Source organism: Ochotona princeps, chromosome 3, assembly GCF_030435755.1.
Source record: "Ochotona princeps isolate mOchPri1 chromosome 3, mOchPri1.hap1, whole genome shotgun sequence".
Lineage (NCBI taxonomy): Eukaryota > Metazoa > Chordata > Mammalia > Lagomorpha > Ochotonidae > Ochotona > Ochotona princeps.
In genome coordinates, this window is record NC_080834.1 from 100,550,920 (window position 1) to 100,574,894 (window position 23,975).

At 45.4% G+C, this 23,975-nt stretch overlaps 1 protein-coding gene across 5 annotated transcripts in view; it reads right to left on the minus strand.

Annotated features, from left to right (window-relative positions):
- Positions 1-22,143, minus strand: part of ABCC5 (ATP binding cassette subfamily C member 5) — an 81,555-nt gene extending 59,412 nt beyond the window's left edge. For 3 of the 5 annotated variants that reach the window (XM_058662162.1, XM_058662161.1, XM_058662160.1), the window contains exons 1-2: positions 21,809-22,082; positions 18,403-18,586 (exon numbers count right to left, since the gene is read on the minus strand). In XM_058662162.1, coding sequence (XP_058518145.1) covers positions 18,403-18,531 — 129 coding nt within the window. In that variant the 5' untranslated portion in view covers positions 18,532-18,586; positions 21,809-22,082. Of the gene's footprint in view, positions 1-18,402; positions 18,587-21,258; positions 21,440-21,808 lie in introns of those variants that run through there. The other 2 variants (XM_004577763.4, XM_058662159.1) reach the window with 2 other exon arrangements.
- Between the last annotated feature and the right edge of the window lie 1,832 nt (positions 22,144-23,975).

Here is a 23,975-nt window from a genome sequence, read left to right on the forward strand (position 1 = left end):
TGCCCCAACTAGGCTGCAGCTCCCACTGGTTTGCGTGAGGACCAAGTATGAAGTGAGTAGGATCAAGCTGGACTACAACACCCATTGGTTCAAGTGGATGACAGGGCTGGAAACAGAACTGACCTGGCAATAGCAACGACCAGCATGTGCATAAACAGGGTGACAGACAGTGTTGGACCCTGTTCTGGCAAACTCACGCAAGAATCAGGTTTGGGATCATCTCAGATGAAGTTTCTTTGGAGATCCCTCCAACTGGACTGCTGATCTCAGAACCTCAACCATTAAGAGACGATGTCAGTCAGTGGACTCTGAATAGATTTCATTGTGATTGGAATGGTGAGATTGGCAGCAATCCAGAACTGTTGAACTATCAAAACTGCTTGAGCAGGACCCTCAGAGTGCGCCTCACATTGCAGATCTGGGATGGGTGGGAGGCTGGGTGGGACTTTTCCCTTTGTTTCTCCCCTGACCCCCAGATACAGGGAAAAATGATAATATTAGTGTGGAAACAATGGTATTACCCACTTTCACTCTGTAGCCCTTGACCCCTTTGTATCCTAATCAACTAAGTAAGATTATTGAAAAATAATAATAAAATAAATTTAAAAAAAAATGGATCTTGAAACACAGAAATTTGCTTCAGACTTCAAAGAGGCCCAGGAATCCCTGCTTGAACTGTAGCTGGAGCTTGGAAGAAAGATCCACTTCAAAGTTGGTTTGAGGTAGAGATCTGACATCTTGTGAGATCTTAACTTTGGACAAATGTAGAGCAGTTTGATATTCATGATTCAAACATTAGTTATCACCAAAATTACTATAGTAACACCTTACATTCCCACTACCAGCCTGTGAGGATCCAGCTTTTCCACATCTGCATGAGCACTGGACATTGGCACCATCCTTCAGTGCAGATTCTCTTGGTGTGGCACGGTGTTCAGTGTGGCATATGCCTATACTACCCCAAGGACAAAGGACACATTGATATCTGTACTTATTTGTCTCCCAGATATCTTTGTGGTAAGGTATCTTAAAAGCAGGTTTTGCTCATTTTTTAAAAAAGATTTGTTTTATTCATTCAAAAAGACAACGTTAGAGAGGAGGGAGAGAGAGAGAGAGAGAGAGATCTTCCATCCACTGCTTCACTCCCCAAACAGCTACAACAGCCAACACTGGTCTGGTCTGAGACCAGAAGCTCCTTTTGGGTCCCCCATGTAGATGCAGAGGCCAAGGACTTGCGTGACTATTAGCAGGGAGCTAGACTGGAAGCAGAGCCACCAGGATTTGAACAGGCACCCATAAGGGCTGTCAATGCTGCAGGAGGCAGTTTTATGCACCATGCCACAGTGCTGGCCCCTTACTTTTTAAATGGGTTGTTTTCTTAATGTTGTATTTTCTTTTCATTTTACCTATTTATTATTTGAGACATAGACAGTGAAGAGAGAGAGCATTGTGGTCCCCATCTGCTGGGTCACTACCCTCATGCTAGCAACTGCCCTGCACTGGGGCCAAAGCCAGAACAGAACTCAATTCTGATCTCCCACATGGGGGACAGGAACCTAACTTTTAAGCCATCACCACTGCCTCCCAGAGTCTGCATGAACAGAAAGCAAGCAGCTAGAGCCAGAAGCAGAGCCAGGTATTGAACCCAAGAATGCCAATAAGGATGAGGGCATCTTAAGCTTGAGGCCAAATGTCCATCCCATTGTTGAGTTTAGTGCTTTATATACTCTGGATTCAAGTCTTTTGAGGACAAGAAATCTAAAAATATTTTCTTTCATTTTATGGTGTGTTTCTATCTTCTTAATAGGGACATTCACACAGCCAAAGTCTGTGGCTTCAGTGAAGTCTAATGTACAGATTTTTTTAATTTCATATATTTTTACTATCTTGCTTATGAACTCTTTGTCTAACCTTAAGGCAGGAAGAGTTTTCTATAGTTTTTTTTTCTAAAAATCTTATAGTTTTACATTTAGATCTATGAATCATTTTCAGTTACTTTGGCATAAAATTTAGGTAGTTTTTTTCGTTGTTGTTTTGTTTTGTTTTGGCTTGATTTATTTGCTTGTTTGTCTTGCCTAAAGATATCCAACTATCCCAACACCATTTATTTAAAAGACTATAAGGGAATGTTGCAGCACAGTGGGTTGGGCGGCCACTTGGGACACCCACATGCCTGACTGGAGGGTCAGTTCAAGTCCTGGCTACTCATTCTGATCCAGCCCTCAGTTAACGCATTCTGGTAGGCAGCAGGTTTACGGCTGGTGTGACTGGGCCCCTGCGATCCAAAAGGGAAACCCAGGTGGAGTTCTGACCTAGCCCTATTTGGGAAATGAACCAGCAGATGGAAGACCTAAATATCTGTCTCTCTACCACTCTACTCTGCCTTTCATGTTGACAAAAATAAGCAAAAAAAAAAAAAAAAATTTTTAAGCATGCCTCTTCTCCATTAAATTGTTTTTACACCTGTGTCTCCAAGTCAACCTTACTGGTATAGGTTCCGTTCTGCACTCTATTCTATTGATCTGTTTGTCTGTGTCTCCTTTGATACCACTGGCTTGAGTATTACAGCTCTAGAGTAACTCTTAAAACAGGCATTATGGGGCCCGGCGGCGTGGCCTAGCGGCTAAAGTCCTCACCTTAAGCCCCGGGATCTTATATGGGCGCCAGTTCTAATCCCGGCAGCTCCACTTCCCATCCAGCTCTCTGCTTGTGGCCTGGGAAGGCAGTTGAGGACGGCCCAATGCTTTGGGACACTGCACCCGCGTGGGAGACCCGGAAGAGGTTCCTGGTTCCTGGCATCGGATCGGCACGTATCAGCCCGTTGCGGCTCACTTGGGGAGTGAATCATCGGACGGAAGATCTTCCTCTCTGTCTCTCCTCCTCTCTATGTATATCTGACTTTGTAATAAAAATAAATCTTTAAAAAAAAAAAACAGGCATTATGATACACTATGCTATTCTTTTCCCGGGGTTGGAGCTATGGCATAATGGGTAAAGCTACCTCCTGCCACACTGGTACCCCTTAAGGGCACTAGTTTGAGTCCTAACTGTTCCACTTCCAATCCAGCTCCCTTCTAATGCATCTGGGAAAGCAGGAGAAGATGGCCCAAAGGCTTGGACCCTTGCGCCCATGTGGGAGGCCTGGAAGCAGTTTAGGGCTTATGGCCACAGTCTGACCCAACCCAGGCCATTGTAGTGATTTGGGGAATGAACCAGTGGATGGAGATTTCTCTGGTTTTTCTCTCTCTCTTTTTTCTCTCTATAATTTTGCTTTTCAGGTAACTAAAATAAATCTTTATTTTCCTTTCAAAATTATTTAACCTACTCTATTCCTTTGTTTTTCAGGTAGATACAGCTCATGACTTAGAATTTTATGGAAATCTTTTTTCCATACTACAGCATCAGAAAAGGAGCACTTGGTATGCCATCCCTTAGCATGCTCATAAGAAAATTGCATACTAGCATTCAGGGGAAACTAGAAAAGTCACCCATCATGGGATTCCTTACGTACAAAACTTGCAAGGAATGGGAATAAGAACTTACCAATTCCTATGTGTTCAGCATACCAATTCCATTTTCTTCATCTTTAAAATACCCAGTCGATGGTTTTCATCAAAACCATTAAAAGAAAACTGAATAGACTTAATAATAATTACTCTTTCTTGTATTGGTTTTGTTCCTTTGATTTATATAACAATGTCACATTTCACCACCTTCCAGGGAATGACTTAGTAACTGCCTGGACTGCAGAATGCCAAACTCAAAGGCTCATTAGAAAAAAATCAGTGTCCCTAAGCTTATCATTAAGTAGTGCAGTGATGTCACCAAATGCCTGCAACCTGACAGAGATAATAACCTCTGGTCCTGACTTTGATTTTAGAACAAGGAGTTCAGTGCAATTTTAATTTTATCCTGACAAAGGCAACTCCCATACCCAGATGGGAAAATCACCAAAACTTCACATAATGAAAGAACATAATATGGGGATTTCCAGAGAAAGTGTACGGGGTGGGTATCTGGCAGAGCTGTTAAGGTGCCTCTGAAGATACTTGCATCCCATACTGTAGTGCCTGGGTTCAAGTCCATGTTCCCAGATTCTTGATGATGACACAAGACAGTGACTCAGCCACTTGGGTCCCTGACACCCACACAGGTGACCCAGACTGAGTTCCCTGCTCTTGAATTCAGCATGCCCCAGTCAAGCCCTGGGCTACAGCAGGCATCTAATAAGTGAACCAGCGGATAGGAGTGCTGTGTCTGTCTTCCTCTCTGCCTCTCAAATAAATAAAAATACTTTGAAAAACAAATAAACGGGCCTGGCGGCGTGGCCTAGCGGCTAAAGTCCTCGCCTTGAAAGCCCTGGGATCCCATATGGGCGCCGGTTCTAATCCCGGCAGCTCCACTTGCCATCCAGCTCCCTGCTTGTGGCCTGGGAAAGCAGCTGAGGACGGCCCAATGCATTGGGACCCTGCACCCACGTGGGAGACCCGGAAGAGGTTCCAGGTTCCCGGCATCAGATCGGCACAGCGGCCCGTTGCGGCTCACTTGGGGAGTGAATCATTGGACGAAAGATCTTCCTCTCTGTCTCTCCTCCTCTGTGTATATCTGGCTGTAATAAAATGAATAAATCTTTAAAAAAAAAGCAAATAAACTATAGCTGTACAAGCCGACTCCAGCAGTTTCCTCATAGATAACTCTACTTTTTCCTCCAGGCTGAGGGCCAGATTAAAATTAACTGTTAACTCAGAAACCCTGACTTTCCCAACTAGGCTTATAATAAACAAAGTGTAGTTTCCAAAGCTAGTCACAACCATGTAATTAGAACAGTAGACTGCAAATAAACTGTCCCACTTAATTGCAAAAATACACATCTCTAGTTGTTTTTGAACCAAAGATGAGCAGATGCTAGAGGACATATATATTACACATTTCAGCGTTAAACATAAAATGGAAGCATTTTACACTAACCTGCCAGTGACTACACAGACGTCTCACCTTTGCAGGCACAGCCTTTGTAATGCCCAGCTTCTCTTCCTCTCTTCGCTTCCTAAAAAAGCTTACATAGCTGACCAAGCAAAGGGGGAAAATGTGTCTTTTGAAGGTAAAAATAAACATATCCTGCCACATTTTGCATTCTATAAAGTGTACTTCCAACATTCTAAGGTTGAATGGATTGCCAGTGGAAATGAACCAAGAGAAATACTTCAATCTAGTCAAACCATAACAACTTACTGGAGGAAAGCATAAATACTACAACCAAGCGGGGAGACTAGGAGACTACAAGCCAGTACTTAGGGGCAAATAAATACCAGATTGCAGAGAAACCAAGATCCAGGCTTCACACCACACATTAACCCATGTGGACTTAGCCCTAGTAAGCTACACACACAAGGGAAAATAAATATAAAAAACGAAGTAGCACTTTTAGCCAAGTTGTGAAAAGGGAGACTTGATTTCCCACTAAAAGTCAGAAACTTGGCAAAGGTAAATCAGAAGGATTCACATACAAAAGGGACAACATTTTTTATAATGAAATCAGCAGTAAAGGAAGAGGACAGAGCTTAAATAGCCAGGTAACTGATGAAATAATATATTTTAAATAGTGGGGTTTTACAGGAAAAGGCGGGATCTTAGAAAATCCACTCATGCAGCAAACACTTGTTACGCGTGAGGTAGTAGTCTAGGTATCAAAAGACCCAACAGGTGCTGAGCAAGAAGTGTAATTTTAATTTTAAAATACAATTGTATAAACACTTTAGTGAAAATAGAGATACAACCCAATATGAGCAGGAGGAAATGTAAGCAAACACAAACATCCTAAACATTGAGCCAACTTGTAATACGCTACCAGCAAGTATCAGAAGAACAAACTGGAAACACAAGATGCTTCACAGAAGCTGCACAGGCCTCCATTACTTTACTGCAGGAAGGGAGGTTTTTCATATGCTAGAAATTACTTAGACTCAATGACTTAACCATGACTTAAGTGCCTACCACAAACCAATGGCTAACCTAGCATAGACCAACAGCTGGCATCATGCTGTCCAACACAACACGCAGGCACAGGTTCTAACCACTTGGGTCTCAGTCCCAGCTACACTCCTGATTCCAGCTTCCCAGTAATGTACATTCTAGAAGGCAGCAGGTGATATGGCTTTCACAGTTGGGTCCTTGCCACCCACATTGGGAGCCAGGATGGAACAAACCCTCAGTTTCCTGCTTTGGCGGCTGTTGTGAACATTTGAGAAGTGAAACAGTTTGGGGGTGTTAGGAGGTGGTTGAAGAGAATGTCTCTACCAAATAAATTTTTTTTTTTTAAAAGGAAGAACTACAAGCCACAAATACAGGCATATAATGTAATTAAAATTTTCCTAGAGGCCACATTTTAAAAAGGTGAAATTAATTTAAACAATGATTTGCTTAACTCAATATTTAAAAATGGCTATCCTTTTAACACTCATATAACAATGACTAGTATCTTCCAAATTTCTTACTTTGTATTCAAACTCTGAAACCAAGTCTGCACTTCATACTTGTAGCACATCTCAATTCACACTGGCCATTTTCAAATGCTCTGGCTAGTGGCCACAAGGTCAGACTACACAGCCCAGCAGCACGCAAGTGAGGGTGCCTGTGCTTGCCCAGGGGCTGTGTGGTAATATTTGGAGACATTCTTGGTTGTCAGCACAGGAGAGGTGCTGCTGCCCCTCTGACAATGCACAAGACAGCCTCACAGCCAAGGGTGATCCGGCCCCTAATGTCAACCACATAATGTAGCCCTTGGATGGCTAAATTGTTCACAGGGTTAGTACATGGTAAATGCTGACCAATGAGGTCAATTGGTTTTTATGTTATGATACTGCACATAAAAATCTTCAGGGGTAACTTTTTTTTTTTTTTTAAATTTACTTATTTTTAACCTGGCTCGATAGTCTAGTGGCTAAATCCTGGCTTTGCATTTGCTGGGATCACATATGGGCACCAGTTCATACTCTAGCTGTTCCACTCCCATCCTGTTCCCTGCAAGTGGCCTGGGAGAATAGCAGAGAGTGACCCAAAGCCTTGGAACCCTGCACCTACATGAAAGACCTGCAAGAAATTCCTGGCTCCTGGCTTCGGATTGGCTCGGCTCCAGCTGTTGTGGCCACCTGGGAGCGAACCAGCGACTGCAAGATTTTTTTCTCTGTCTCTTCTTCTCTCTGTAAACCTGCCCTTTTGATAAAAAGATAAATAAATAAATATTTTCAAGATGTATTTTTAAAAGATTTATTTATTTTAATTTTAAAGACAGTTACAGAAGAGAGAAGCAGGGAGGGAGAGGGAAAGAGGGAGAGAGATACAGAGTGAGAGGTGGAAAGGGACAATCTTCAATCTACCGTTCACTCCCCAAACGGCTGCAACAGCCAGACTTGGGCCAGTCTGAAGCAAGGAGCCAAGAGCTTCTTCCAGGTCTCCCATGTGGGTGCAGGAGCGCAAGCACTTGGGCCATCCTCTGCAGCTTTCCCAGGCAATGGCAGGGAGCTGGATGGGAAATGAGAAGCTGGGACTAGAACCAGCACCTATACAGGATGCCAGTATGGCAGACAGAGACTTAACTTGCTTCATGCCAGGGTGCCAGCCCTAGCAGTAACATTTTAAAACTTCTCCTGAGAGCAGATGAGGACACTCGTTCCCCTTCTTGTTGCTCTTAAGCTGAATGGGAGGAGAAGGGGCTCCCTAAGGCCAGACAGCCCAGTCACACAGAGAGGCATCTGCTGCATGTGATTCATTCCAAAGGAATAGTATCGCTTGATCCAGGAGTGGGGGGAAAAATATTAGCTGAGAAAATACCACTGCCACTTCTATATTCTTTATGATAATATGGCAAGCAGCACTGTTTTCTTCCTACTAAAGTGATGGCAATGGGGCAGAGGCATGAACAGGGACTCTGGGAAAGTAGAAAGGAACAGTGAAAGTTCAGATCCTGCCAATGTTCACATACAGGCCAGGGAAACACACCAGCAAGCATGCCCATCTGGGGAGGACAACAAGGAATACTCCATCCATTAGCAACAGTCCTTCTTGCAGGGAGGCTCTCCCAGCCTCTGCGGGCACACACACACATCTATCACATGGCAGGGCCATAGCTATCCAGGCCACCACAGGGGACTGTCCACCAGACAGGGCAATCCTGTGCTTTCTTCCTGCACCAAGGCCCCTGGGCCTGATCTCGTGTCCCAGGTTGAACAGTGGAACCCTTCTGTGACAGGACACAAGCAGGGCAGACCAATTCCCCAGCCACAGTGCTGAATGTTTACTGGGAGGCTCCCTGTGCAGTGGTGGCAGGTAGCCACTGGCAAAGCAGAGAGCAGCCACAAGAGACTGCGGCCACCCGAGTGGCACCACCCTGCAGGAAGGCAGCAAAATGGGAGGCAGGTGGGGAACACACTCAGAAGAGCTAGGCCTTGGCTCCTCCATCCCCCACAACAGTCTTCCTCTCCTCTCCTTGACTCCCGAATTCCAACAAAACACACAAGATAAGTGGCCTCTTCTGGCGCAGGAAGGCTTCTCTGTGGAACTCCTGGTCCCACAGGTGCCTTTACCACTGTTGTGCCAAGGACAAACTGTTGTGTGGTCAGAAGTCCCAAGAGATGCAGAACACTCAAAGTTAAATGGAAATGTGGAAATTAAGACTTTTAAAACTTTGAAGTGTAAAAGGCTCCAGTCTCCAGCACATCAAGGTAAGCTGCTAGAAGTTATTTCCACTCCTAATTCTCCCCAGGGGCCTCACCCCTCAGGTGTTCACATGATCCTGACCACCTCAAGCTCTTCCGGGAATTCCAGTGATCACTTCAGCCAAACAGCCAAGCTATGGAACTCCAGGCTTCCGAGAGAGGACGTGAGGGACTGGAGAACAGAACCCATGAATCCTTGATGCTCAGTTCAGCCCAGCCCTTGGCAGCACGCTGGATGGGGAGATGCACCACACGTAGGGCTCACTCCAGGTTCCTCAAGCTGATGGCCAGCTAACAACACGAGTTGCCAAGGGTAGGGAATCTATCAGGCCAACAGACAGAACTTCAGGGCACACCATGGGAACCCAGGTCTTCTGTTCTGCACTGCATAAGCTAGCAACACCACACAATCACCAGGAACATTTCGTAAACTTAATTCCCAAGATTTTATTCCAAGTTCCTGTTGCACTGGTGGGAAGGGAAGGAGGGGAGGTTAACTCTGTTAAAATCAGAATAAGGTTGCGAAGGATTAAACTGAAAAGAAGCCACAGGCGGGGAGGATCCAAGGAGGCCACCAGATGAGAGGACTGCACGCAGACCTTCTTCCAAGACCTGCGAGAGAGGTTTGCTGCGATGGCTACAGAAACCAAACCTTGGAAACAAAACCAATACCTCGTTCCTCCCCAGAGGCTGACTTAACCAGCCCTGGCTTGAGTGAGTGCTTTTAACATTGTGCAAACAAATTTAGCATAGTCTTAAAACTGCCAAATAGGACAGCAGAAGTTGGTAATGCTAGTCTTTTGCATTTGACAAAAAAAAAAAATCCTTTCAACAAGACTTTCAGGAATTGGTGGCTTTAAAAAAAAAAACACTCAGTGTTTAATCCAATGTGTGCTACGTGCTTAATATATTGGGTGTTAGGGTTGTATCTATCACATGACCACTGTACCTCATGAACCTAGTCAATGTCAAGTTGACAATTTTAGCTACTACAAGAGCGAAGGGGGTTAACGGGCAGAAAGCAAAAGATGTATCACGACAGGCAGAACACGCTGGTTTGCCACACAGGAAAAAACGGCCTCCTGAATGTATAGATCTCCACACAGGCCAATCGTGGCAACTCACAACTTTCTCCTCAAAGCACACCACACATATTCTTTCTTGTCCAGACAGGCTAATTTTATTCTCAAGGAGTATTCATGATCTTATAAAGCTTTATTTATTTAAAAGGGAGAGTTATAGAGAGAGGGGAGGGAAGAGAGAGAGAGAGAGACAGAGAGCGATCTTCCATCTGCTAATTCATTCCCCAAATGGCCACAATGCCTAGAGGTGGGCCAGTGCAAAGCCAGGACCTAGGAGCTTCTTCCAGGTCTCCCACATTAGTCCAAGGGCTAACACTCTTGGACCATCTTTTACAGCTTTTACAGGCATATCAGCAAGGAAACAGATCGGAAGTGGAGTAGCTGTGACTCAAACCAGAGCCCACATGGGATGCTGGTGCTTCAAGTGGCAGCTTAGCCACACTAATGCCACTGTGCCAGCCTCCAAGCACCAGCCTCTTGAACAACTAGTGTGGGTGATTTAATTATGGTAAAAATGGTGAGTTCAAGTCCTCTCACTTTGGTGGGAAGCAAACACAAAGGTTGGGTGGCAAGCTAATGGGCTACTTTCTTGCCATGAGAGACAACACTGAAAAATAATGAAGTGTCTGCTCAATACCAGTTGCGTCTAATGTCAACTAGAAGAAAACACGTTGTATAGATTACAAGATCCTTTAAAAAGTCAAACAATTATGACCACGTACTATAACCCATTTTGGATGGTTTACTTCTAAAAGTCTGTGTTTGTTTTTACAACACAGAATAGACTTCATAACAACAATACATGACTCTGTTTAACAAGATTTGCTTTTGAAAACAAGCAGATCATACTCCAACGTTAGGTGCAGCTGTCGGGACTGGTGGGGTCTGCCAGCTGCTCCGTGGGCAGTGGAACATAATGCTTTAAGGGACAGCCAAGGGTGCCTTTAGCTCCCAAAATAACACCACTGATGGGAGAACTAGCCCTAGCCGCAGTTGGCTAAGTAAACGCTCTTGAGCCCAGCCAGTGCAGAGATTGGGCTACCCGGTGCATGGTCTACAAAGGACTGATCGAGTTTTTAATGCACATATATTTCTAAATCAGTCTTGCCATCTGACTCTCTGAGAAGACTCTGGTGAGCTGAGATTTTCACCTGTCATTTCCTAACAAAATTCAGTTGATTCTTCAACTAGCTAGTTCAGAAAATACATGGAACATCTAATTACCTAAACACGTTATCTCCTTAAGAGCCAGGTTAAGAAGGAAAGACACAGGCATGTTCAATTCTGCTAACTAGTGGACTTCCATGCTCCAAATTAATTTTACATTAGTCTAAAAGTTTGATGACAACAGATTCAACCACTGCAAAGACTTCTGGAGATTCTCTCTCCTGTCCCTGGCACCAACCTTTTTGTTTTTATATCGGTTTGCTTGCTTCCAAATAATCTCTTTTCTCTAATAGAATTCATCAAGTGCCCATTAAGTGTACGATGGCATCATAGTTCCTAAGAGAATTCTGTGTTTCCTTTTAGTTACGCATGTGTTGCTTACTCAGTGGCACAGTATTTTACCAGGGTGCTACAATTTGTTGTTGATGTTGTTGTCATTATTGTTGCTGTGATCGATGTGGCTGTTATGAAATGATGTCAATCCGAAAAATAGTAAAAAAAAAAAAAGTAATTTTCTTTGATGGTTTAATCATATTATGTCCCGTTAATAGGAGTATTTTCTTTTTTAAAAATGATGTGTTCAAATTGTATGAAAGGCCCTTTCTTTGATGATGATGGTCATGGTTTTTATTTGCCAATTTGTTATGATAATATTTTTGTTGATTAGATAGGTATTAGAAGATGAACTAACCTTCCATTTAAGGGATATAAAATATATTGTCTTGATGTATTATCATTTTAAGTTTTGCCAGGCAAGGCTTAACAACATTTTGTCAAGAATCCTTCTATCTTTATTTATGTGTTAAGCTGCTTTATAATTTTACTTTGTATGCTGCTTCTATCATTTTTAGTATTTGAGGTATAATAATAAAATATGTTAAAAAAAAAAAAAAAAGAATCAGAGCCTCGGACCTCAAACTGGCAGCCATAGGGGATGCCAGCATCACTGGTAGCAGCTTTACCCACTATACCACAACACCAGCTCAAATTAATTTTTGTAAAAAGAAGTGTCATGACAAAAATGCTGAAAATAATGACTGCTTTACAAGTACACTCGTCAGTTAGGACCAGCCTTCCAATCCGAGCTACAGCCCCTTCTGTGGCATCCTGAACACTGGTGAGAGAGGATTTTATTCTGAGTGGATTCTCGAGGGCTTACACGTGAGCTGAGAGTTGATCAAGCTACAGTAGTCTGGAGCTAGGATGATGTGATGTGCGGTGCTAGGTTAATACTAACTGCTGAACCCAATACACCCTGAAATCTGAAAAAAAAAAAAAGAGTGAGAGAAACATAATGTGACACTGAAGAAGGCATTATAGAAGGCTACCTAAAAGTAGAACTGAAATTCCATTGAAAAAGCTTTCGTTAACCATGTGTAACCTCTACATCACCTTAACAAAATATGTGAGTGCCTAAACTTGCTTAGAAACAGAAAGCAAGTTCCAATCTTTTCTTCCCTTTAGATGGAAATCTCCTTTGACTCATGCCAACAGCCTATATTTATTTCCCTTTAGCAGCGTTTCCTAGCACAGCACAGCAGCCTCGCTGCAGACGGTGTAAGACAGCCCATGAGCAAGGCCACGGCCAACCTTGAGTCCCATGACCACTGATGCAATCACCAAGCAGGAGCCACCTGGACCCCACCAATCGTAGCCCTGTTGTCCCTGTCACTGGAAAACTCTGGGCTGACATTGGAGAACACCACCTGGCGCCAGGCCAGCTACCCTATCCTCCACAGCAGTGTCTGAGACATCTATCTGGTCCTATTAAGCTTTATGGATACCTACTGGGAGAAAACAGAAAGGGGTGGAGGGGGAAGGCAGGCAGCTACTGTGACTCATTTTAACATAGTCCAGAAAATATGCTGAGTCACTGAACACCAATCAAGGTAAAAAAGGAAAAGCTTCCAAATCCTCAGCTCCCTCAGCCTGCTCTCCTCTCCTAAGGAATATTCCAGACCCTGAAAATACAAGGGCACAGAAAAACCACAGACTTTCGGTATGTAAAACAAAAAAGCTCAGGGTCAAGGTCTCCAAGAGTCTCTTAGCAAAACAATGTTGTTTCTGGATAGAAGTTAAGAGTAAATGTATTTTTTCCAGCTAGGAGCTTACATCGACATGACAGGATGGTTTCTGATGAAACCCATATCCCTGAACATTACAATGTAACTTCACCCCAACAAAAGGTTTCAAATCACTAATTATAAAAACTCCAATCAAGGTTAAAGGGTCAGTCTAACTGACAAGGGTGTGGAAAGTCTGACCCAGGAGCTATAAAATGCTTGTGAGATCATTCAGTCTGCCCTGCCCAAGTCAACTGCGGGAGGAACTCAAAATTTCATAACTATATAGCAGGTTAGTTTCTATAAGGTTTGCAGATGACGTTATAAATATCCAGCGGTCCCCACCCCTGGAACAGAACTAATAAAATACTAAGATTGCTGGATTTTACGAATTTTTGCTTTATCACTTTTCTTAGATGAGAATATTGCAATTTGGCGGGAAGCAAAAATGCCATTGGTACACTTTTGCAAGAAGGGTAAAAAATAGAGAAGTAATGGCATGTGATCTTGAGTTGACTTCTGCTTATTTTCCACTCTTCTCTTTTCCCAGATTAGACACTCTGGTGAAAAACAAGTCACTTCACTCTGGCCTGACAGTACTGAACTAACAAGCCACCCCACAGGAAGACAAGGTTTGTCCAAGCACCTGATAACTTAGTCTTGCATTTGCTTATTCATTTAAAGCAACTAAAATCCAGACTCCTTGGTTTATTATTCAGAGTGAAACTCAGCAACTCAGCCCTTTGTAGCTATGATGCCACACACTTCCTGCTCAGATAACAGGCCTGGTTGTCCCTGCTTCCTGCTCGCTCTTGGGCTTGGCACGTTCTTCTCCAGATCCTCCCTATCCTTCAAGGTTCTGAGGAGAGGACACCTTCTCTGAGTGCCCTTGCCCTCCTGAGAGGCACTCCTCCCTTCTTATTAATTTCCACAGCACCTGAAGAGTAGTGCTCAAGTACACATCTGGGAGTTGACAAGGTTTTTCTGGCAGACAGGCAGGCAGGCAGGCAGGCCCAGTACTGATGTTATCTGTAACCAGACCGCTTGGTTCAATGTATGGCTTGCATCTTACAGGGTAGGGTGTTCAAGCATCCACCAAGCAGGAAAATTATGAAATATCATCTCTTAAGAAACAAATGAGGGTGGTGAAGTCATGTGGCCTACACACACACGTGAAGATTTCATGCCCCAGCCGCAGGAAGAGCGTCAAGTGGTGGCCTAGACACGAGCCTCCACGCAGGCTGAAAAAAACGGCAGCCTAACATCAGCTGACAGCTCAGGCTCCAAGAACCAGTGGTCAGAGAAAGCAGCCCTGCTCACACATAAGGATGAAGGGATCCATGGTGTGTCACAGCTCTCAAGACAGGAGAGGTGTGCAGTCACTATTTTTGCACGGATTCCCTCTAAGCATATGGTAGGGAACTCCAGATATTTGAAGATCTGGTGACTGGGGCAATTTTCCCAAAGAGATTGCAAAAAAAAGACTACAGTATTAAGAAATGGGCACACTGTGTCCCCTGAATCTTGGGGAGTGGGGGAAGGACCAGACTTGCTTTGAATCCTATGCTTCTAACATTTTTAAGGGGACCCAGCCAAAACCAATGATGGTGAGTGAAGCCTTGGGGAATACAGACAGGCTCAGCTGCTGCTACTCACGGGTACTGTCACTGCTTGATGTGCAGCAGGCATGTCTGGTATCTGGGAGGTCCTATCCTCTGTTTATCAATTAATCTAGAAATGGTGACTTTGATGATGTGATATGAAATTGCGATCTATCCAATTAACTGCTTACTTAAACCAAAACCAGTTATGTTTATATACTGGCTCCCTACTTTCCAACTACTGAAATTACTCATCTTTGCACCATCTCAAACTGGAAAATCTTTTCATCATGCTGGTTCCCTCTGACAGCAAACTCTCAAACATATCTGAGACATATTTTCTTTTTTTTATAGGTAGCATTCAAGAAGACTCTAAACGGCATGTGAACCTTTCAAAATACTTAATACCTTTATATTCACTTTTCCATGTATCCAAAATAAGGCTGAATAAACCTATAACTTCATAGGTTATAGGTAAAGGCTAAGCACAAAAGGAAAAGGAAAAATTAAAATTTTGTAAACAAAACTCCAGAGGGTGCAAAGATACAATAAAAATCAGGGACACATAAAAAGAGTAATGAGAACAAAATTCATATGGACTCCTGAAATTTACAGAGGTGGGATTAGCTGTCCTGTTTTCTTCAAGAGAAGACTGCTGTCTCATGGGGGTGGGGACTAGCTGCCAGGTTGCTGGCTCACTCACTCAGGGACCAAAAGGCCAGGTGGGCAGAGCCTCTACAGTTTTCCACCTACAAAGAGCCCGCTGCTGCTACTGCTCACACTAATGTTAATTCTGCCCGAGCAAACTGGACTGGACCCTGTCCCCAATGGTGTCACAGGACCACACAGCTTCACAGGCCCCAACCCTGCCTGGTCTGCCAGCCAGTGTTGGCAAGGAGGCTGCACCTGCAGGGACGTGGCTCCAGCTCTGACAGTGCTCCACCTGCTCCTTGCTTGTCTTCTAACTACTAATCATTTGACCTGATGCATTGCAAATTCCATGTGTTCAAATCAGACTCGCTGGTATCTCCCAAGTCTCCTTCTCCCTTATGCCCACTCACAGTTCTAAATCCTCACCACCACCAAGGCCCAAGGCCTTCCTCCCCTCCGGAGGTGCCCCTCGTCTTCTTCCCTCTCCTCAATCCTTTGAAACAGATCACTGTCGCAAATGGACAGGCACAGCTGATTCCTAGTTGGTCCTGTAGGATGAATCTCTTTCCTGTTCCAGGTTTTTTCTGCATTGTTTCAAGACTAATCTTTCTAAAAATTATTTTGAAAGCAGAGCAACAAAGGAGAGGGGAGAGACAGAAAAAGGGAGATCATCTATCTACTGGTTCACTCCCCCAAGTGGCTGCAGTAGCCAAGTCTAGGTCAGGAGCTCTATCCTGGTCCTCCATACAGGTGGCAGAGGGCCCATGCACTTAGGCCATCTTCTTCTGTGTTCTCAGATGCATCAGCAGAAAAGATGAGAAGCAGGGCAGTCAAAGACTCCAGCCAGTACTTTAATATGGCATGCCAGCACAACACTAGCCCCAACACTGATCTTTCTAAGATGAAATCTTAAATTTTAAAACTCTCTTATCAATTCAATGTCAGCAGACCTTAGGGGCATGCAAGTGGAAACCACAGCAAGAGATCAGACATCCCTACCAGAACGGCTAAAATAACGATGACAACACTAACTACCAATAAGAATGTAGAAAAACTGGCTCATTGCTGGTGGCAATGTGAAATGACACAGCCACTGTGGGAAACAGCACTGCAGCATCTCATAAAACTAAGCATGGATTTACCATATGACCCAGCAACTGCAGTCCTGGGCATTCACCCAAAGAAATGAAAACTCAGGTTCATACAAAATGCTAGCTACAAATGCTTAAAACACCTGGGCCTGCAATCACCACAAACTGGAAATAACCCATATGCCCTTCAATGGACACACTGCATCACAACACCAACATGGAACATTACTCAGTAGTAAAAAATAAAGAAGTGAATGTGCACACCATGAAGTAGGCAGTTGGCAAGGAAATTAGGCCAAGTTAAAATAAAATCTCAACAGCACATACTGTGTGGCTCCATTTACAGAGCATCTTAAAGTGACAAGGAAGAGAAAGGCTGAGTGGTCACCAGAGGAGCGAGGGAAGGCAGAGGTGGCCTACTGGGATCTTAACTGTGGTGCTGTATGTGACCGTACAGATATGCACATACGGATAAAATTCAAATTATGCTCTGTGCTTGTGTGTGTAAAACCAGTGAAATCTTAATAAGCTTAATGAACAATTTCAAGGTCAATCAACATCCTGTTATGACACTGCATTAGTTGTACAAGCTGTTACCACTTCAGGAAACTGAATGAGGTATGTATGCACACACGCATGTGTGTGTGTGTGCACACGTGTGTATACATGAATATCCATTTTTTTTTTACAACTGGATATACATCTACACTCCTCTCAAAAGCACAAAGCCACCCCCGCCCTGCCCCGGCATGCCAGCAGGGCATGCAGCTTTCCCTGAGCCGCACTCCTTGTCCATACCCCCTGCTGGTTGTCCACCCCCCCCAACACCTCTCAAGCACTGGCCACAGGCCAAGCACCAAGTACCCCAACTGCTGCGGGTGAATGCACTTAACCTCTACCATTGCCACCATTCCAAACACCAAGCCCTGAGGTTCAGCTAGTGTGCTTGCTTCCTCCACCGTCCCAACACATCAGGTACTTTTTCGCGACCGTTGTTTTCCACACCTGCGGGTCTCTACTGCCCAGGAAGCCTCCCAGCCTGATCAGGCCTCAAGGCCTTGCTCCAAGGCTACCATCTGTGTGCCCCTTTTCACACCGAGAACTCACAAGAAACTCTGCAGTACATGCTTTGTTCACATAATGTCTAGGCAACAGGACATAAAGGAGTTACAGAGCTGGCACCAACGAAGTGGTTGATACTGATGACACAGAATCTGGGCTTCTCCAAAGTATAGCGTGAACGGGCACTGAGAAGACCCTGTGGTGAGAACATGCTGACAGGTACAGTGTAGAGGCACAGGGAATGTCAGGCTAGTTGGATGCCAGTCTCAGGGGGCAAAGCTTGTACCTTTCGCAAGGTTTCCTTAAACAGACACATGAACAACTGCCTTAACCTAGTTGCTCACATTCTGCCTTATTAGTTACTTTTATAATTCAAGAAAGAACATAATGCCTTTCTCTTTCAGAAGTAGTGTTTTCCCTCCAGTGTACAAGGTTACCTTTTGACTAGACACTAGACTTGCCTCAAGCACACCTACAACTCTCCGAATTGTACAATCACAGTGAGTCTCTCCAAAGAGTTCACCCCCAAAACACACGAGGCCAAAGAGAAAACCCATTGTAAAGTAAATGAATGAAACTTCACGGTTCATCTTCTCTCTGTCCCCTTCTCTCTTCCATGGTGACTTCTCTAAAGCAAAGAAGGCACCGAAATGGAGCAGAACCAAGAAAGAGGAGGATGCCCTGGGAGCAACAGGCGAGAGGCTGGGCCGCGGCTTCTCCTTCTGTCAACTGCACGCTGACTTAGAACCAGAAAACATCCCCTAAGCTGGGCCGCGGCTTCTCCTTCTGTCAACTGCACGCTGACTTAGAACCAGAAAACATCCCCTAAGCAAACATGAATTCTTGCCAGTGACTTCAAGCAATAAAGAAAAAAAAAAAAACCATATATATAGATGCAATCATGCACCCTGTCTCTAAAGGTGTGGTCTAGCACAAGCAGATAAGAAAAGGAGCTCTGGGCAAACACTGACCGGTCGAGTGCTCTTGAACTTGGGTTCTTCCCGGTCTCCGTGCTGCCCAGCACTGCCGGTTCTGTCCCTTACACTCCTGTAGCCAGGACTGGGGATGATGTACTCTTTCCCAATGTCAATGTCCTTCATTGCCTCTGAGGGCAGGTGCCACGGCTCCCAGACTGTCGTTTCCACTTCAGGATTTCTGAAATTAAAAATTCATCAAGAACAGACATCTGTATTGTGCTTAATCACATGCTAAAGTGCTTTATGAGAGAGAGGAAAAAAAAACAGGACACAGCTATCCAAGTTCTCTACTGCTGTAACTATAGTATTAAAACAGGGTAAGAAAAAAATCCAATATGTAGAACCCATGAAAAATGATCTTTTCCTACATGTGAAGGGAAAAAAATTAGAAAAAATATACACACTAGGAAAGAGACACACAACCTGGATAAGTAAGTCACAGACCAATGTACAGAGCCTTTAGGTAAGATCGAAGGGGCCCGGTGTAGTAGCCTAGCAGCTAAAGTCCTTGCCTTGCACACGCCAGGATCCCATATGGGCACCAGTTCTAATCCTTGTGGCCCTGCTTCTCATTCAGTTCCCTGCTTGTGGTCTGGGAGGGCAGTTGAGGATGGCCCAAAGGCTTGGGACCCTGCACCGCATGGGAGACCTGGAGGAGGCTCCTGGCTTCAGATTTGCACAGCTCCAGCTGTTGCAGCCACTTGGGGAGTGAGTCAATAGATGGAAGATTTTCCTCTCTGTCTCTGCTCCTCTCTGTATATCTGATCTTTCAATAAAAATAAAATAAATATAAAAAAGATTTTAAAAAAACTTTCTGGAAATAATTCCAGTTTGTTCCATGCCGTAAAAACTCTGCTACTTCAATGTGGACATCATCTTCCTTATTCAACTACACTAACTGAAAACTTACAAAATATCTACTCTCCCAATGATGGAGCTGCAAGCTAAAACACAAAACACCACTGTAACTTGAATTAAAGCACAAATTCCTCTCAGGGTAAGGCAATTCTAAAATTAGACAGTGCTTAGAGTCACACAACACAGGGAATATACTTTTTTAAAAACACATTGAACACACACTTCAGAAGGATGAACTTCACAGTACTTGAATCCTGTCTCAATGAAGCAATTACTGAAGGACAATAATAACCAAAAATACCTCCACCACCCTGTTCCACCTGCACGCGTTCTAAACTACCACTTGCCTGGCCTACTCAATCTCTGTCATCAACTCTGATTACTTTAAATAAACATATGTGTACATCTCTGAACCACTTCCCCACTCACAGACACAAGCAGAGAAAACACCTTTGCTATCAGCCTCCCTAGAAATTAAAGCAATGTAGCCGCTGTGTCGCTGTTCAGGTTCCAGAAATGCCTGCTTATCACTGGGACAGGAGGGTATTATCCTTGTGGCACAGAATCCTGTCAACTATAATTCCTTTCTTTAAGGCTTAAGAAACAACAACAACAACAACACTTACTAGTCCTCCCAATAAGCACTCAGCCTCCTCCAACATCAAAGCCAAACTGGACTTCAGGAACCTTTCCAAATTCTGGTTCAAGGATCCTAGGCTTGATCCAGCCAAGCGACTTCTCTTAAAAACACACACATCACCTTGTCCAATGACACGCTGTACCATAAGGAACACTGGCTCACCGAGTGAGAGCAGAGCCCTCACGTCATGGAGACCTCATTAAGGCTCAACTATAAACAGCCCTGCCACCTGCCAGTGTCCCCAGTGTCTAACTGTAAGCTGCAGGGATCACGGCAGTGCAGCCCTCCCCTGCCAGCGGCTCCCTAACCTCCCTGGGAGGAGGGGGCTGGGGAAGAGAAGTTTGTGCCCAGGGGAACACGTTCACAATACCAAACACTATTTATGCCAAGCATCTTGGCTGACACTCCCACGACACGCAGGGTTTCTTCCAGATGTTTTACTTGTGAGGGCAAGGTGCCATCGGAGTGTGTGAGTGGAGTGGCAGGGAGCCGCGACTCCCCTCAAATACTACAGATACTGGAGCCTGTGCGGGCTGGCCTGAGAGACAGTGCTGAGCCATCCTTCAGGACCAAGCTGTTGTAAGCATGAAAGGTGTGTGGAACAGTCTCTATCATCCTTCACACACCTAACTCTCATGTCCTGGGGATACCACCCTGTCACTGGGGAGGCACAGGGACCCCAAGCCTGGAACCTGGGAGGTTTTGCAAAGGAGCAAAGCCCTAACCTGCAGCAAGCAACTAAAGAAAGACTAGGGGGTGGGCATGGAGGACAGACTGTGTGTGGATCTGCTGGAAATGCTAACTGGCCTCAGAGATCCCAGGAAAGGACAGCATGCGCTACACAAGAGCAAAGGCAACAAGAATTAAGTGGGAGATGCCCACCAAGTGCCCAGACCCCAAACCAGCAGGGCAGAGAGTGCCCAGGTCCCACAGCCGGCCTTCTTCAGGGCGACTCTGCAGCTGGAGCCAAGTGTGGGCGCTCCCGCCGCAGCGGCAGGGGGAGGGGAGCCGCACAGGCACCCCAGCAAGCGGTTTGGTCCCACTGCACCAAGCCAAAAGCACCCCAGCGGTATTTACCACGCCCCCCTGCAATCTACCCCTTTGCCAATCCAAGATGACTGCTGCCTCCCACCTACACCTCAGACTTCACTCTAACCTCTCGTCCTCCTGCAAAACCTTCGCAAACTTTCCTAGTTCCTGCTTGCTTGTGTGCCTCTCCGTGCTGGGGCAGAAAGCCACTGACGGACCGCTGTCTGCTTAAAACACAAAGTGACGCACGCAGCGCCGTTGGGTGACAAGTCCAGAGACCCAGCTCCCACTACGGGTCTGTGGTGCAGGCTCGCATCACGTACCTCCATCTAGCCTCGTGTGAAAAAAACAATAATTTTTAAAAGCCGGAGAGGGTCGCTGGCTGCTCGGTCTCCGGCCTGCGGCCTGAGTGAGGTGTCCCCAGTCCGCCCCCAGCCCCCAGCAATCTCAGGACAGGGGCTGGCGGTTCTCAGGCCAGCTCAGCCTTGGGGATGCGCTGGCCCCAGGGCGTTCCCACCGGCGGCTCGGGCCTGGCCAGGCGATCGCGACCCACACCCACGGACTGTGAGCGCAGCACCCCCTGGTGGTCGCGGCCGCAGACGGCGCCGGCACCCCCTGACCACTCACTGCTACCCACCTGCCTGCCTGCCTGCCGACCTGGGGCCTCCCCGCGCCCCTCAACACCTCCTACAAAGGGTCGCGTCCCGAGCAAGGGGGCGGCGGAGGCCAGGCCGCGTTCATCAGGGATCCGGCGTCCCCCAAAATCCTCACAGCCCTCATCACAGCCCACCGTACGCAGAGAGGAAACGCGAGAGGGTGAGCCCTATGACAACCGCCAGACGAAGCAGGGGTGCGGGGGTAACTGTCGCCTACCTGTGTCCCAGCTCCCAGGGAGGAGCGCCGGCCGCTCAACCACGCTCCCGAGCATCAGCCCCGAAGCAAAACAAGCCTTTATAGCAGCATCGCCAGCCTCAACGCGCAGGCGCACTGCCCAAAGCTCGCGCAGGCCTGTAGGGAGCTGTAGTCCCGCTTGCAGGAACCGCGAGCACTGCACCCCGCAAAGAACTACGCTTCCCAGGAACACCGAGGCTGTCCCGCAGGAGCTGCGGACTGCTCCCCTTCCCACCGCCTCCGGCTCTGCCGCGTCCCTCCCAGAGTCTCCGCGATCCTGTTTGGAATCTTCTCGTAGGTCGTGTTCCCCGGTGGGGAGTCACCGCCGTGACCCAATGGTCCAGTGCTCTGAGATGCCGCCGGGCACAGACGCTCCTGTACCCGACACTGTCGTGAAGGTCACAACCCCCAGTCACCCCGGGAAGCAGCGTCTTCGCGGCTGTCTCATCCCAAATCTTATCTGGCTTTGCAGTTGCTCGTTCTCGGCTTGACCCTGCAGTCTGCACTGATACCGCCCCCCCACCCCCGCCACTCTTATCGCAACTGCCCAGCCCATAAAGTATGACGGTTGCAGTCTGCATAGTATAATGCTAGGACCAGTGGTGCACAAGTGGCAAGAGCCTTACACAGCGTGGGCTCTTTCATCCTCTGTTTTTAAAATAAAGTCAGCTGAATCTCTCAAGGGTTGATCACTTTATTTTTCTATTTCACCTGTGCCTACAACCATCCTGAGAGGCTGGTCTGTTGAGTGCCTTGCTACCCTGTCTATCTCCCTAACAATCCTGTATTTAGGAATGCCTACTCTGTTCTTTCTTTAATGTCCTTATCATCCTCCGTCTAGGAGTTACCGTTTATTTGTTTCACGGAGTTTTACAAAAAATCAGGTAACATATCCATCATACAAGTACCGAGTAGCAGGTGCAAAGACCCCAATGTGTCATAAAGCTAAAGTTGCTAAATCAGTGCATAAATTAATAAGCCAATGTGATCAAGAACCTAGAAACAGACTCAGGCACCTTAGTAAGCAACCTTGGCTCGTTACAAAGAAAGCCTTGCAAATCAGACTCAATAAACAATACCGAAGCAATCGCTATGGGAAACCTCAGGGATGGCCACTTCATACCACCTAGAATAGTCAATTTTCAGCTAGATCAAAGGCTCAAAGATGAAAAGGGAAACTTTTAAGATTTATTTTTATTTGAAAGGCAGAGTTACAGAGAAGGAGAGACAGAGCGCTTCCATCTGCTGCTTCACTCCCAGATGGCTGCAGTGATCGGAGCTGAGCTGATCTGAAGCCAGGAGCCAGAAGCTTCTTCCCATTCTACCTCCTGGGTTCAGGTTCCAAAGACTTGGGCCATCCTCAGTTGTTTTCTCAGGCCATAAGCAGAGAGCTGGATTGGAAGTGGATCAGCCAGGACATGAACCAGTGCCCATACTGGATGTGAATGCCTTAGTCAGAGACTTAGCCTGCTACTATTTTGAAAATCAAATAAGAAACATCCTTAAGAACTTGAAGATAGAGAAGAACTGAAACAAAACACACACACATACAACACACACACACACAATTTTACCTATTAAACCTTTTGAAGAAAATGCCATAAAGTGAAAAGATAAACTGCAAGTTATAACTGAGTTATTTTTCTTGAATCACTTTTATGACTTACTCATTTTATTAATGTAATAGGCAAATGAACAGAAAGACAGTGATCTCCCATCCACTGGTTCATTCCCCCACAACAACTGGGACTGGGTCGGGCTGACAGTAAACTCATTCCAGTTCTTCCACATAGATAACAAGGAGTGATTGCTTCGGGTATTCAGGGTCACTCAAACAATTTGATTGTTTCTTCTATGAAGAATCTCATTGGTATTTTGGTGGGAATTCTGTTGAATCTGCAAATAACTTTAAGTAGTATAAATTTTTAAAAATTTTAATTCTTGGGTGGAGGAACCCACCATGGGGGGAGGGTGGGGGGGAGAATCCCAGATTCTATGTAATTACAACACAATGTAATTAATGAATAAATTTAATAAAAAATTTTTTAATTCTTCCAACTCATGAACATGGGAGGTCTTTCTGTGAGTGTGTGTATGTGTGTGTGTGTTATTCTGTTTATTTCATATGAGTTTTGTAATTTTTATTGTG